Source organism: Leptodactylus fuscus, chromosome 5, assembly GCF_031893055.1.
Source record: "Leptodactylus fuscus isolate aLepFus1 chromosome 5, aLepFus1.hap2, whole genome shotgun sequence".
Taxonomy (NCBI): domain Eukaryota; kingdom Metazoa; phylum Chordata; class Amphibia; order Anura; family Leptodactylidae; genus Leptodactylus; species Leptodactylus fuscus.
Genome location: NC_134269.1, coordinates 178,869,972 through 178,886,611, shown reverse-complemented (window position 1 = coordinate 178,886,611; position 16,640 = coordinate 178,869,972). Strand labels below are relative to the sequence as shown.

General features: G+C 42.9%; 1 protein-coding gene across 3 annotated transcripts in view; it reads left to right on the top strand.

Moving 5' to 3' along the window:
* Window positions 1-15,289, top strand: part of MAT2B (methionine adenosyltransferase 2 non-catalytic beta subunit) — a 31,794-nt gene extending 16,505 nt beyond the window's left edge. The window contains exons 2-8 of one of the 3 annotated variants that reach the window (XM_075274770.1): window positions 5,205-5,399; window positions 5,898-6,012; window positions 7,388-7,540; window positions 7,628-7,821; window positions 11,807-11,920; window positions 13,226-13,396; window positions 15,093-15,289. In XM_075274770.1, coding sequence (XP_075130871.1) covers window positions 5,205-5,399; window positions 5,898-6,012; window positions 7,388-7,540; window positions 7,628-7,821; window positions 11,807-11,920; window positions 13,226-13,396 — 942 coding nt within the window. In that variant the 3' untranslated portion in view covers window positions 15,093-15,289. The other 2 variants (XM_075274771.1, XM_075274769.1) reach the window with 2 other exon arrangements.
* The last annotated feature ends 1,351 nt before the right edge of the window (window positions 15,290-16,640 follow it).

The following is a 16,640-nucleotide window of genomic DNA, read 5'->3' as shown; positions in this document are numbered from 1 at the left end:
TGCTGTACTGTGAGGAGACCTGATATACACGGTGTGTGCTGTACTGTGAGGAGACCTGATATACACGGTGTGTGCTGTACTGTGAGTAGACCTGATATACACGGTGTGTGCTGTACTGTGAGGAGACCTGGTATACACGGTGTGTGCTGTACTGTGAGTAGACCTGGTATACACGGTGTGTGCTGTACTGTGAGTAGACCTGATATACACGGTGTGTGCTGTACTGTGAGTAGACCTGATATACACGGTGTGTGCTGTACTGTGAGTAGACCTGATATACACGGTGTGTGCTGTACTGTGAGGAGACCTGATATACACGGTGTGTGCTGTACTGTGAGTAGACCTGATATACACGGTGTGTGCTGTACTGTGAGGAGACCTGATATACACGGTGTGTGCTGTACTGTGAGTAGACCTGATATATATGGTGTGTGCTGTACTGTAAGTATACATGGTGTGTGCTGTACTGTGAGTAGACCTGATATACATGGTGTGTGCTGTACTGTGAGTAGACCTGATATATATGGTGTGTGCTGTACTGTAAGTATACACGGTGTGTGCTGTACTGTGAGTAGACCTGATATACACGGTGTGTGCTGTACTGTGAGTAGACCTGATATACACGGTGTGTGCTGTACTGTGAGTAGACCTGATGGTGTGTGCTGTACTGTGAGTAGACCTGATATACATGGTGTGTGCTGTGAGTAGACCTGATATACATGGTGTGTCTTGTACTGTGAGTAGACCTGATATACATGGTGTGTGCTGTACTGTGAGTAGACCTGATATACATGGTGTGTACTGTGAGTAGACCTGATATACATGGTGTGTCTTGTACTGTGAGTAGACCTGATATACATGGTGTGTGCTGTGAGTAGACCTGATATACATGGTGTGTGCTGTACTGTGAGTAGACCTGATATACATGGTGTGTACTGTGAGTAGACCTGATATACATGGTGTGTGCTGTACTGTGAGTAGACCTGATATACATGGTGTGTACTGTGAGTAGACCTGATATACATGGTGTGTGCTGTACTGTGAGTAGACCTGATATACATGGTGTGTACTGTGAGTAGACCTGATATACATGGTGTGTGCTGTACTGTGAGTAGACCTGATATACATGGTGTGTCTTGTACTGTGAGTAGACCTGATATACATGGTGTGTACTGTGAGTAGACCTGATATACATGGTGTGTGCTGTACTGTGAGTAGACCTGATATACATGGTGTGTCTTGTACTGTGAGTAGACCTGGTATACATGGTGTCTCCTGTACTATGTATAGACCTGATATACACGGTGTGTGCTGTACTGTGAGTAGACCTGATATACACGGTGTGTGCTGTACTGTGAGTAGACCTGATATACACGGTGTGTGCTGTACTGTGAGTAGACCTGATATACACGGTGTGTGCTGTACTGTGAGTAGACCTGATATACATGGTGTGTACTGTGAGTAGACCTGATATACACGGTGTGTACTGTGAGTAGACCTGATATACATGGTGTGTACTGTGAGTAGACCTGATATACACGGTGTCTTGTACTGTGAGTAGACCTGATATACACGGTGTGTGCTGTACTGTGAGTAGACCTGATATACATGGTGTGTACTGTGAGTAGACCTGATATACATGGTGTGTACTGTGAGTAGACCTGATATACATGGTGTGTGCTGTACTGTGTATAGACCTGATATACACGGTGTGTGCTGTACTGTGAGTAGACCTGATATACATGGTGTGTACTGTGAGTAGACCTGATATACATGGTGTGTGCTGTACTGTGAGTAGACCTGATATACATGGTGTGTGCTGTACTGTGTATAGACCTGATGTACATGGTGTGTCCTGTACTGTAAGTATACATGGTGTGTGCTGTACTGTGAGTAGACCTGATATACATGGTGTGTCCTGTACTGTGAGTAGACCTGATGTACATGGTGTGTGCTGTACTGTAAGTATACATGGTGTGTGCTGTACTGTGTATAGACCTGATATACATGGTGTGTGCTGTACTGTGAGTAGACCTGATATACATGGTGTGTCCTGTACTGTGAGTAGACCTGGTATACATGGTGTGTGCTGTACTGTGAGTAGACCTGATATACATGGTGTGTCCTGTACTGTGAGTAGACCTGATATACATGGTGTGTGCTGTACTGTGAGGAGACCTGGTATACATGGTGTCTCCTGTACTATGTATAGACCTGATATACATGGTGTGTGCTGTACTGTGAGGAGACCTGATATACATGGTGTCTCCTGTACTATGTATAGACCTGATATACACGGTGTGTGCTGTACTGTGAGTAGACCTGATATACACGGTGTGTGCTGTACTGTGAGTAGACCTGATATACACGGTGTGTGCTGTACTGTGAGTAGACCTGATATACACGGTGTGTGCTGTACTGTGAGTAGACCTGATATACATGGTGTGTCTTGTACTGTGAGTAGACCTGATATACATGGTGTGTACTGTGAGTAGACCTGATATACACGGTGTGTGCTGTACTGTGAGTAGACCTGATATACACGGTGTCTTGTACTGTGAGTAGACCTGATATACACGGTGTGTGCTGTACTGTGAGTAGACCTGATATACATGGTGTGTACTGTGAGTAGACCTGATATACATGGTGTGTACTGTGAGTAGACCTGATATACATGGTGTGTACTGTGAGTAGACCTGATATACATGGTGTGTACTGTGAGTAGACCTGATATACATGGTGTGTCCTGTACTGTGAGTAGACCTGATATACATGGTGTGTGCTGTACTGTGAGGAGACCTGGTATACATGGTGTCTCCTGTACTATGTATAGACCTGATATACATGGTGTGTGCTGTACTGTGAGGAGACCTGATATACATGGTGTCTCCTGTACTATGTATAGACCTGATATACACGGTGTGTGCTGTACTGTGAGTAGACCTGATATACACGGTGTGTGCTGTACTGTGAGTAGACCTGATATACACGGTGTGTGCTGTACTGTGAGTAGACCTGATATACACGGTGTGTGCTGTACTGTGAGTAGACCTGATATACATGGTGTGTCTTGTACTGTGAGTAGACCTGATATACATGGTGTGTACTGTGAGTAGACCTGATATACACGGTGTGTGCTGTACTGTGAGTAGACCTGATATACACGGTGTCTTGTACTGTGAGTAGACCTGATATACACGGTGTGTGCTGTACTGTGAGTAGACCTGATATACATGGTGTGTACTGTGAGTAGACCTGATATACATGGTGTGTACTGTGAGTAGACCTGATATACATGGTGTGTACTGTGAGTAGACCTGATATACACGGTGTGTGCTGTACTGTGTATAGACCTGATATACACGGTGTGTGCTGTACTGTGAGTAGACCTTATATACACGGTGTGTGCTGTACTGTGAGTAGACCTGATATACATGGTGTGTGCTGTACTGTGAGTAGACCTGATATACATGGTGTGTCCTGTACTGTGAGTAGACCTGATGTACATGGTGTGTGCTGTACTGTAAGTATACATGGTGTGTGCTGTACTGTGTATAGACCTGATATACATGGTGTGTGCTGTACTGTGAGTAGACCTGGTATACATGGTGTGTGCTGTACTATGTATAGACCTGATATACACGGTGTGTGCTGTACTGTGAGTAGACCTGGTATACATGGTGTGTGCTGTACTGTGAGTAGAGCTGATATACATGGTGTGTCCTGTACTGTGAGTAGAGCTGATGTACATGGTGTGTGCTGTACTGTGAGTAGACCTGATGTACATGATGTGTGCTGTACTGTGAGTAGACCTGGTATACATGGTGTGTCCTGTACTGTGAGTAGACATAACATTCATGGTGTGTGCTGTACTGCTGGAGGTTTCCTGGCTGTCTAATGCAGAGAATTCTCCAGCTCTCTGTATATACATTGCATGTATACATTCACAGCTACTGGGTGCCTATAAATCACTGGGGTTTATGTAAGGTGAGTGCAGGGCAGCCTTGCGCAATAGATGAAGATTCAGTAACATAAACTTGTGCAGCAGCATTTAGTGGTCTATATCGAGTATATATAGAGGTCTGCTGTACGTCCGATGCTGCGGCAGAGAACCTTTCCTATATCAGGACACCCATACATAGACCTCTAGAGGACATGAGGCATGTAAACAACTCCTGTGCACTGAGTACAAGCTATGATGTATGGGGTTTCTGCTTACATAGTGTCTGCTACAGTTCTTAATGTTAGTGTGTGGCTCTAGGCTGTGTTTGCTCTGTAAACCTGTGATCGCTGCTTCCTGTGGTTTTCACTACTGAAGTCAATAGGAAAAAAAAATTGCAATAAGTGCGGGTATAGAGGTAATTTTGAGAAGCGATGGCTCAGATTTACTAACAGTTTTGCTACCTGTACACAACTATCCATTATAAAACAGAACATGGATGATATCCGTCTGCTGCCCCTGCTGTCATAGACCCATTCACTTTGTAGCCTGGGCAGCAAAATAGTCAGGTGAAGAACCCATTCATTGTTTTGCCATACACAGACCCTGTCATAGTATATGGGCCGTGTGTATGGGGCCATAGAACTCATAGGTTAGTATGCTAGTCATTTTCAAAACAACATTTTGCGATATTCTGTCCCAAGATGTCTGTCTTGTATTTGTGGCCGCTTTTAAAACGCCACATTTCCAGCTTCTCCTTATTTAATCCTGGACAATTCCTCTGATGCTTCGTCCATGTTTTACAAATACATTTGGTTATTTCAGAAAAAGTGGCACAGGGGAACTTCTAAATATGGCATTCAGTCGGAATACATCAAATTCTCTGTACAGTATGTATGCTAGACAAGGGACGAGCACTGAGATATCTGCCCTTATGTTGATAAATACACAGTGATATGTTCAATGAATCATCCACATGAAATGACCTCGGGGTAAGAAGTGTCCTCTTGAACCATAGAAACATTCCTTCACTTTAGTGTAGTCATTGTAAGGGTTAATAATTAAAAAAAATAAAAATAAATTACTTCTGCTTTTGGAAGGAAGATGCACCTGCATTGTGAGAATACAAGGGAGTAAATGTATCCCTTGAGAGGCCTTCAGACATTATGGGGATATAGAATGTAATAAGGTAAATCATTAAAATACACATTAAAGAAAAAAAAAATCTTTGTATTTTACTGTAATCCATGATTTTATATTGTAGGAGGATGTTGTTGTTCCCAGCAGAAGAGCTCTGATAACTGGAGCAACTGGTCTTCTTGGTAGAGCTGTGTACAAGGAGTTCAAGGACAACAACTGGCATGTCTTGGGCTGCGGCTACAGCCGGGCGCGGCCTCGGTTTGAGTATCTCAATCTGCTGGACACATCTGCCGTTAAAGAATTGGTACAAGACTTTAAGGTAAAATCTTAAAGCAAAAACACTTGAAATTGAATTAATTTCTTAGGAATTGTGTTGACGTTTGAACATGCTCAGACTAGGTTCACACTAACACTCGGTCTCCGCTTGAGGACCCAAAGGACGTAAAAAAAAAAAAAAAAAATTGGTTACCTGCGGAAATTCGCAGACCCCATAGATTTTCAGTATAAAGTTGGCGGAAACCCAGGACTTTTCTCTCCACTTTTTTAAGCAGAATCTGGGGTGGATTCGCCGGAATGCTAGTGTGAACTTAGCGTCAGATTTTCAGTATTGATCGCCTGAAAAGATAAACCTTTGTTAGATTAGTTAATCCAACAATGAAGTTCATACAAAATGGAAATGCTGCAGACTTTTCTCTGCGGTATTGAATTTTCGGATTCACATGATGCTGCATGCCTGAGGTGATCCCAGCCGTATACTCGTGTATTTTCAGAAAGTATGTTCTTACCGTATGTAAATTGTATACTTTCTTATTTTCAGCCACACGTGATTGTTCATTGTGCTGCTGAAAGGAGACCTGACATTGTTGAGAATCAGCCGGATTCTGCTGCCATGCTAAATGTGGGGGCATCTGAAAACTTAGCTAAAGTAGCAGGTAATATGTTGACCTACTAACAGTTCGTCAAAATTATTAGATTTATTTAGCCTGTTATAAAATACACTCATTGATTAGGCCAATCTGTAAGGTGGTGTCGAGGGGCATCTGTTACATGAGGGCGCGCACATAAGTCATACACACACTGGATGGCCCGGGCAGACCTCTAGTAGAGAGGATCCACTGATGAGCACTAGAGATGAGTGAGTACTGTTCAGATCAGCCGATCCGAACAGCACGCTCGCATAGAAATGAATGGACGTAGCCGGCACGCAGGGGGTTAAGCGGACGGCCGGCGTCAAAGCGGAAGTACCAGGTGCATCCATTCATTTCTATGGTGCGTGCTGTTCGGATCGGCTGATCCCAACAGTGTTCGCTCATCTCTAATAAGCACTAGAGGCTCCCAGTTTCCTGCCCTCTATCTGGATATGGGTGCCACCTTCCTTTGCACACCAGACTACTGCCAAGCGCTTAATAGAAGGAAATTTGGTGTCCACGCACCCATTACGTGCCCTGCCATTGACTGCTATCCACCCTCGCCTTTGTTTACAGTGGGGTCATGATCAAGAAGCAAATTCAGGTTTTGTTTGAGACCTGACAGTGGCCAGATTAGAATATGGAGGTCTTGTGGTGATTGCTTTAGTTCTGTGTTAGCTGTGGAGTGTAACACAGCCCCAAGTGCTGGTGCCATGGTCTGGACAGCCATCATGTATGAGTTGGTCACCTTTACTAGTGATATGAGGGCCACTAACAGCTCAATGAGATATATATATATATATATATATATATATATATATATATATATATATATATATATATATATATATATATAGGACATCCTGTGGCCTCTCATGGCTGTTGGTATTTATTTTACAAGACATACCAGGGTGTGTGAGTAGGAATGTCACTAACAGATAGCAAACCCTTCTTGTCCTGGCTTGTGGTTAGAATTATTGTCAATTGAGCTGGGACGCCATCTTCAACAGCCATAGGATCTATGGGCCCAGCTGCTATATCTGTGCTGCAGGACACCACACAGAACCTGTATGCCTCTATGTCCAACCGTATTTCATCTTGTATCCAGAGAGGTGACCCAAAAGGCCTTCTTTTAATTGTATTTTAGACCAGACCTTCAGTTTTGTATCTACTTAATCTACCAGGGATGATGATATGTAGACACAAAGAAGGCACGGCCTCTTTATATTCAATGAAATCGCTTGCAAAATCTGTAACATTACATCATCATCATGTTACATTCTTGTGCCGATGTAGGCTATTCCTTCTGTTTTTAGGCAGGTTAGATAAAAGATGTCAGTAAAAATAATTTGCCCACTCCTACCTGGTCTGCCATATGTTTTCTCATTTTCTTCCACAGCTGCAACTGGAGCGTTCCTGATCTATATTAGCTCGGATTATGTTTTTGATGGGACAAGCCCTCCTTACAGAGAAGACTCTGTACCCAATCCTTTGAACCTGTATGGTAAAACGAAGCTAGAAGGAGAACGAGTAGTGCTTCAGAACAATGATGGTGAGAACTGGATATTTTTGTTCGCCAATATGCAATAACCTTTATTAACCGTGATTCAGGCAGATTTTCTTTTATTTTGTCGGAAAGGTGCCGCAGTTCTCAGAGTTCCCGTGCTGTACGGAGAGGTGGAGAAGATAGAGGAGAGCGCAGTCACAATTATGTTTGACAAGGTGCAACACAGTAACAAGTCTGCTAACATGGACCACTGGCAGCAGAGGTTTCCCACCTATGTGAAGGATGTGGCTAGCATATGTCTCCAGTTGTCTGAGAAAAAACTTCAGGTACAGCAGAACATATATACTACTGTGTATATTTTGAAGCCCTACAGAAAGAGGCAAACTATTAAGTTCATGGGGTACTTAAGGCTAGGTACACAAAATGTCTCAGATTTCATTCCAAATTCCAGTCCTCTGCATCCCACATTGGAATGCCAAAGCAGAGAGCTTAAAGTTTCTTCTGCTTTGCTCGCAGACTAGATCCAGACTGATAGGGTTAATCATCTGCGGAAGCCATGGGAAGATAGGGCAGAACGTTTAGTTTTCTCAGCATCCTGGTTAAAAAAAAGCATCCATCACTGTCTCCATTGGAGTGAGTGGAGGGCAGATTCAACATGGATCTTGGAGCTGATTTTTAGGTGGAATCTACCTCAAAATGAAATGCAAATTCAGTCATGTGAACCTAGCCTTAGGGTCCATCATTCATACAAAGGAAAATGGTGAGGAATTTGGTGTTGAATTTCAGCGCTGAAAAAAATCCTTCCATTGAATTCAATGGGTTCCTAGTGCTGCTAGCAGAAAAAGGAACACGTTGAAGTCAATGGGAAACTTTTTTTTTCAGCGCTGAAATTCCTCACCATTTTCCTCTGTATGAATGGACCCTTAAAGTTTTTTTTTAACTTAATTATCTGTTGACGCTAGGTTCACACCTGTGTTCGAGTTTACGGTCTCCAGGTCTGTTTGTGAACCTGAAAAAACATAAACCCAATCCGCTTAAAGTGGTTACCGGCGGACCCCATAGACCAGGGGTAGGCAACCTTTTTTTGTTTGGCGTGCCGAATTAAATTAAAAAATCAAAGATGAGGTCCTCGGAGTACTGGGCAATAATTTTAATACTGGTGACACCTATACTAAAGTAAACCATAAACCCTAGCATCAGGGTGCTGTCGTACTGTGCTTCCAGCTACATGCGTTTACTGCTATTTTCCTTGATACACCTGTAATTTTCCATTAGAGGCGATGTAAGTACATGTGTAACCTGCAATTAGTGGTAAATGTATGCGACTGATAAGAGTGAGGTAACACCCGTAGGATGGTGACACTATGTGCCTGGATGCTGCCAGTACTTTCACTTTTCTGTAAGTGAAATGTGGATTAATTTCAGCCACATTTAATTCCTGGTGGTAACAGCAAAATCACAGCCAGGAATTAATGGGTGTCACACTTACCCCAAAGTGACAGCACTGGTGCCCAGGGACTGGTTTTGGCTATAGCCGCATCTGGGTGCACAGAGTCACCACCGAAAAGAAACACCCTGAGGCTGAGGCCCCTCGTTGCGGAAACGCAGCTTTATGTGTTGCAGACTTTGCTTTGTTTTTCTGAGTCAAAGCCAGGAGTGGGTTGAGCAGAAGGTAGATGCACAAGAAACTTGCAGACGGCAGGATCTCATCACTGTAGCGGACAGAGTCCTTGTTCTGTACAGTGATGAGCTCCGCCTCCTGGACTTCATTCACCCCTCTCTTTGGCGGAGGCTAGCCAGAGAAGAGTAAGCATCCTAGATCAGTCTCTTCTTTTAATACCTGCAGTTCCCATGCTGGCTGCCATGCTAGCAAAATATCCCTTGCGTGCCACTCTTGACACGCGTGCCAGGGGTTGTCAAACTCTGTCATAGGCTATAATAGGGTCCGCCAGGTTTCTGCGTGAAAAATGCAAGGAGAAAAGCGCTGCTTGCAGGACTTTTGGCCCCATTTTTTTTTTTAAGCGGAATGAGTAACGGAATCCGCAAACAGAAATCGGGTGCAGGTGTGAACCCAGCCATTTAGGAATTATTTCCTATCCTTAGGCTAGGACAGTAATAGCAGGTCATTTGCAGTCTGGTTTCTGACACCCCCCACCAATCAGCTTATTGCAGGGCCCTCTGCTCTTTGGAGCCAGCTACACAGTGTACAGACTGGAAGCAAACCTCTGTACACTGTTTGTTGTGTGTGCCTGGTTACTGCAGCTCTCTCCCATTTACTTGAATGGCACTAAACTGCAGTAGCTTGGCATGGCCACTACATACCCTGTTTCCCTGAAAATAAGACAGTGTCTTACATTAAATTCTCTTCCGAAATATATGACCTGTCTTATTTATTTATTATGGAGCGGGGGACAATCGCCAGTCATGTCGGCGCTTCCTTAGTGGAGCGCCAGCATGACTGCCTGCCGGTTGTAGGTGGTCCAGGAGGTGAGGGGGGGCTGTCTTATTTTCGGGGAAACAGGGTAGTTGTGCTGCTAGACCGTACACTATGCAGATGGCTCCTGTGAGTAATAGAAAATGCAATCCTCAGACCATCAGGGAATGTGTGGGTCTGACTCCCAGTAATCTTCTTATGATAAGTCGTCAGTAGAGATGAGCGAACACTATTTGAAACAGCCTTTTCGAATGGCACGCTCCGATTGAAATGAATGGATGTAGCCGGCACGCGGGGGGTTAAGAGCTCGGCCGCCGGCAAAGCCTGCGTGTCGGCCACTTCCATTCATTTCTACGGTGCTGTTTCGAATAGTGTTCGCTCATCTCTAGTCGTCCGCAGTAAATTCCCAGAAAACTCCTTTACCTTGATATTCACAGTGCTGTTTGTTTTATATCTGTGACAAGGCAGACAAAAGTTTCCATTAACCTTGGCTAAAATCTATTTCTTTAAAATTAAATCATCCTACTATTGAAGTTTTTCCACTGTTGTAAATGCAAGCGTTTGCATGACAGCTACACTGTACAGCATCATTCCTTGTCCAAGATGCGGCTTTCAAAATGGAAAAACATGGTTTATATTGTGTTAGCCTGTAGATAGAAGTGATACAATGAGACTGCATTAAGTCCTTGACTTGGAACACATTACAGACTCTGACATTGTCTTATAGAATGATCAGAACGAACAAATCAATGTTTGTTTTATGGGAGTTGCAGGCTAAAGTCAGGCATAGAATAGTTACATAGCACGTCCAGATGTACCCGGTTTATGGCTTCAAATGCTCTGTCAATAGTGCTGGTGCTAGTAGTAAACTACAAGAAGTCTATGCACAGCTTACTGCTAAACCCTGTGACATCTATGGGGAGGGGAGGGAGAGAAGGAGACTGGACTGTAGCCTGTAATGAGTGGTTTGTCTCAAGGCTGAGCTAGTCTTGAATCCTTTATGATGCAGCAAAACTGTCACTAAGACCGGGGCCCACGTGGCATAAATGCAATGTGGTACAGTCCCTGCATAAGTGGATCCCATCCTCGCACTGTGGAAGTATACATGCAGGGGAGAGTTCGATTTGCAGCGTGTCAATTATACATATGCCAGCGGTTTCCCTATAGGTATAATGGAGGCAGAAAGTGCGCAGAGGAAACCTCTGTGCACTTTCTGTGAAAAGTGTTGTAGGAAAAACGATGTGTTGCTGCCGTGGTTTCTCCTGCAGTGATGTGGTAGGCTGTAGTTGTTAGTGACTGAGTAAGAGCTCGTTCACACGCGGTCAGTGGGGCGGAATTTGGACGCGGAGTCCGCCTCCATACAATAGTGGTCTATGTAGACCGCTAGCAGGAAAAAAAGAAGCGACTTGACCTTTCTTTAGACGGGTTCTGTCTCAGGAAATCAATACAAGTGAATGGGAGGTGGAAACCGCGTTGCGGTTTTTCGTCAAAAATGCGGTTTATGGTGCGTTGTGTTTTTTTTTTTTTTTTTTTTTTTTTAGCAAAAACTGCCTGAAAAAACCGCCAGGCGTTTTATCAAGGTCCATTCACCATGCTGGAGGGAAAAAACCGCCTGGCGTTTTTTTGAGGCGGTTTTTACCCAAGAAAAACCCCAGCGTTCTTGTTCAGTACCAAATTCCGCTGCCCCCTGAGCCATGGTTCATCCAGAAAATATAGTTGCATCACAGACCATACTACGCGGACCTCACATGTCCATCTAAATTTGCCCCGAGCAAAGGAACTCTACCTTTCAGACTGCCTGTAGGTCTCATTGCTTTAGAAGAAGGTTATTTGCTCTGTTTGTCTTTAAGCTGTAATATCTGTTTTATATTTCCCAGGATCCCTCACTGACGGGCATTTTCCATTGGTCTGGAAATGAACAGATGACAAAATATGAAATTGCTTGCGCCATGGCAGATGCTTTCAACCTTCCTTGCAGCCACCTAAGACCAGTAAGTAACGTAAGCCATATATGTAAAATGCTGGGGATAGTAACATCTCCAGCTAGTCCCTTAGGCTACATGTTCAGATATAGGTTTTTGATTATAATTTTTTTTTTTTTTTTTGCAGACTTATTAATTTCAGAACCCCAAAGGGGGAATAAAAAAAAAATAAAAATCAATGCAGATTTTGCATATATCCAAATCTGCAATATTATATTGAAGTATCAATTTTATTACACAAGCCTTGGATTTGTTACACAACCCACAGTGGCTTTTGTCTGAACTCTCCCGTGCTGTGCATGTGAAGGAATTATCGTGATTATTTTGTCGCAGGGAGTTGTTGTGGCATTTCACTGTGAGAACAATTACAAGTAAATGGATTCCTTCCAAGATTCTTTGGCAGCGTCCAGGGTGATAAAATAGAAAAACAAAAATTCTAACGAACGCCCATGAAAGCAACTGACCTTGTCAGGCTGTGGGACTACAGTAATTGTGACTAAGTCTAGCTGCAATAGCTTTTCTTAGCCTAATACAGTACATGTCCACTTTCAGGGTCGTAATTTGAGTGGATGCTCAGGCTGCAGTCACACCTTAGCCCAAGAGCCTTAAGTGGCCCATAAGGCGTCTCTTACCAGTCTGAACTTAGTGCTAAACCAGTGCTATAATCTAGATTTCACTTTGTCATTTATGCCTCGAGTCTGGCACAAATGATGATAAATGTACCAGGGCACTGACCCTTGCAACTCCTCAGAAAGTGGTGAGGGCAGTGTAATAACATCATTGGTGCAAAGATTTGCACCAATTTAGTTAAAAGGTAACAGATCCAAGGTTTACAAATTTCTTTTACCCCAGATTTCTGGCATGGGGAGATGTCGTTGGAGAGACTGCCGCAGAAACCGCCAAAAATCGGTGGTGAGAAGTGTTGCCTGGAGGACTCCCCTCTCCGCTGCTTTCAGTATGAAACCCGCGGTTATCCGTTTGGGGTCTGCCGTTGTCCACCTGTAACCTCTATTTTAGTGCTTTGATGTAGCCCGCTGCACATGTGAACCCCGCCTAAGCTAGACAAAAATGGAGGACACAGCGTCGGCTGCCATGACGGAATAAAAAGTCACACTGCGAAAAAACAAAAGTGCTTATCCCAAAATAAAACCACTTGTGATTAGTTCTATCCAGGTTATCCCAGGGCTTAGGTATTCACACTATAGCAAAACCTCTCAGATAACATTAGAGTGGTCTTTTGGGGGAAGGAGGGGGGATATCTTGGCATAGAACATGACAAATATTCACCACTATCATAACTTTGTCTTTTTATAGATCACAGATGAACCTGTCGGGGCAACTCCTCGACCTTGGAACCCGCAGCTTGACTGCTCCAGGCTGGAGGCTCTTGGCATCGGACAGCGGACACCCTTCAGAGCCGGCATTAGGGAATCCCTATGGCCATTTTTAGTTGACAAGAAATGGCGGCAAACAGTCTTTCATTAAGTTTGTTTTTGTTTTTTGTTTTTTTTTCCCTGTAGGTGAAATTGATATTTCTACTTTTTTCTTGAAGAAATTTAGTTTTGTATTGGTGTTAATATCTATAAATTGAGTTAAAACCAGTCAGTTCCAGTGCCTAGGTTGTTGGTACATAACACAAGTTGATTATTTCATCTTCTATCAGATTACGGCAGCAGTTACTTAGAATAATCTCTGTGATTTCTTGTATTTGGTCTCGGCCACATGCTTTTGTCTGTGTGCTGCAATTCTGTATGTGACACTCCAACATCTCAGCCGGTGGATTAAGACAATGATTCTGGTTCTTTATGGATTCTAAAACTTTCATTTAGTTAAGAATTGATGTTATGCTAAAGGTAAAGCACCATATCCTACCATATTGAACAGTGTTATAAAACATATAGCCATGTCCCATGCTCTGCCCATTCACGACCATTTCCGAGTTACCCAAGTTGTCCCTGTAATACCTGAATGTATGCGAACTGGGACTGTCGCACCTTCTGACATGTCTATAAATGCTTGCGCTTCCCCTAAGTATAACAACTCTGAAGCATTCATTTTCTAGCTCTGCATTGTATGGTTCCTCTGTTATTCCTCCTAGAATTGTATGAATGAATTGAAAATTGGGTGTTACTAGTTGGGTGTAAGATCCTGTATAGTCTGACGGTGTCCAACCATTGCTGCCAGCATGATAATACCCAGTTTTCAATATATTCAGACATTTCTAGGGGAGTAAGTCTAAATTCACATCTGTACCAGGCTGTATGTTTATCTGGTCCGTTAAAGAATATGAATAGAAGTCAAGTAGACTGCTAAAATAGTGGTGACATACGGAGGTCATAAGGGTCTGTCGGGTGTCCTTTGTTTTTAAGCTCAGCGAGGCAGATGGTGATACAGATGTGAACGTAGCCTAAACTTAGGAAGCAGAGTTTTAAAAAGACAGACCCCAGATTGGTTAGTTCATGGGAAATGCAAGTATTTGCTATAGTAGACATTTCAGGAGAGTTGAAAGGGCCTCCTTAAAGGGTTAGAGGATGAAAATTATTTAACCCATATTCATGGGATAGTAAAGCGTAGCTGATAGACTACAGAGACTCTCTAACCGATCCTAAGAATCTTTGTTTTGCCACCATTGTGACTTTAGTGGACATGGCTTGTTCAACCCTACTCCATTTACTTCATTGGGAGTGGTGGAGATAGCAGAATGCTTTAGTTAGGCTATTTCTGGTGCTCCCATTGAAGCGACTGGAGTGGAAACACACATCCTTCATCCACCATTACAACACCCTGGTTATCAGGATCAATGGGATCTCGTCAGTCAGACCTCCACTGATCAGCAGTTTATCACCTAAGGGATAATGTAGAATAATGCCACATGAGGAGGTAGGAGGGACCCGTGGTGGCCACAAGAAAAGGTACGTGGGGGCCAACGGGCCGCGCTGCGCATGGTTCGCGCAAGGATGGGGGGTTCGCAGACAGTCGCGGGTACAGCTAGTGTAGAATAACTCCCTTTAAAGAATTGGTCTCTTTTTGACAAAAAAAAAAAAATAAAATCTAACATCTATTCATAACAAGTATAATGTCTGTATCCACTGCCTTGCTGCTGTTACATGCTATATTAATAATTTAGATTATCCTGTAAGGGGCAAAATTAACTTTTTTTTTTTTTTTTTTTTTTATGAAGTCAAAAGAAGCGACTTTCAGATTGTTCCAGAAGTGTTATGCCAAGATGCTACCATGGTGAAATACCACATGTTTCTGGTGTACTATGGCGTATATTGTGTGTAGTATACATTAGATCAATATACGTTCTACGAGTGCTTGTTGAAATCATTGGCAAGTCTTCCTATTCTTTCCAGGTTTGGGCCAATGTTCCTCCTAGGATTTCAGTACTTACATGTTGAGTACAAAATAAAAATACTGTATATTTCTAAAATCAGTGTCTGCATATTTCTTTGTTAAAGTGAAAACTATTGTGTTTTTCTTTTGAGAAAATGACCCCATCATATCACTTAAGGGTACACATATGCATTAGATGAGGATCAGCCAAACTGTCTGGAGGAATCTGCCAACTAATGTGTTAGGGGTTGTCGGAACACATTCTTGAGGCAGGGTTACCATCCAAGAACAATTGATAACCAAATCACCAGAGCCACCAGAATACCAAGATCGGATTTATTAAAATACAATACCAAACAGGAAAACAATCGAGTGCCCCTGGTTGTCACATATAACCTGCATCTGGAGACGCTGAGAGACCACCGTCTAAAATCCATATTTCCAGACCCCCCCCTCTCCTGGGCTATAGACAGCCACCAAATCTCAGGAATATGGTTACTAGCAGATCACTGTCACCTCCAACCAACACAGGAACATTTCCATGTGGACAGAAAAGGTGCAAAACCTGCCCGCACATACTGACCACCGACAGGATAGAGATACCAAACTTTAACAGGGAATATAAAATCCCAGGTACATTCACCTGTAACACACCTAATGTGGTGTATTTCATCTTGTGCACCAAATGTTCCACTGAAAATCTATATGTTGGAGAGACTGGTCAGAAACTCAGAATGAGAATCAATTCACATCACCATACAATTAAACAGAGAATAGACCTTCCCGCGCCAAAACATTTCTGCCATGTAGATCATAATATCACATGTGACATGAAAATTTTGATTTTAAGAGGGAACTTTAAATCAAGAAAACAGCGACTGATTTAGGAGTACAAGTGCATGACTCTATTCAAGACTCTCGATAGTGGTTTTTATACAAATCATTGATAAAGACTCTGGGAACTGGGGATTGATTATTTGTTTTAATATGTATATAGTAATAAGCCTCTCTCCCCCCCCCCCCCCCACCTGAAATCCTATCCCTGTATCCAGTTATATATATGCAGCCTGCAGAAAGTGTTTTTAGATATATCTGAAGAAGGAGCTCAGGAAGCTTCGAAACGTTATATTCTGTCATCATTATGAGTTAGCCATTAAATAAAAAGTATCACCTACTGAAGACTTGCAAGTTTTTTGTTTTTTAACATTCATTCAACAATTTTAACATTCTCCATCCCTTGTTAAGCCCTAATTTAGGAGACGCAACCATTAAAAACACCCTTCTATATTCTGAGCATCTTAACCCATTTATGACGGAGGTTATATATTTGTCAGCTCCAATATGGAACTCTAGGCATAAACGGGTTAAAGAGGTTGTCCAGGCTAAATAATAT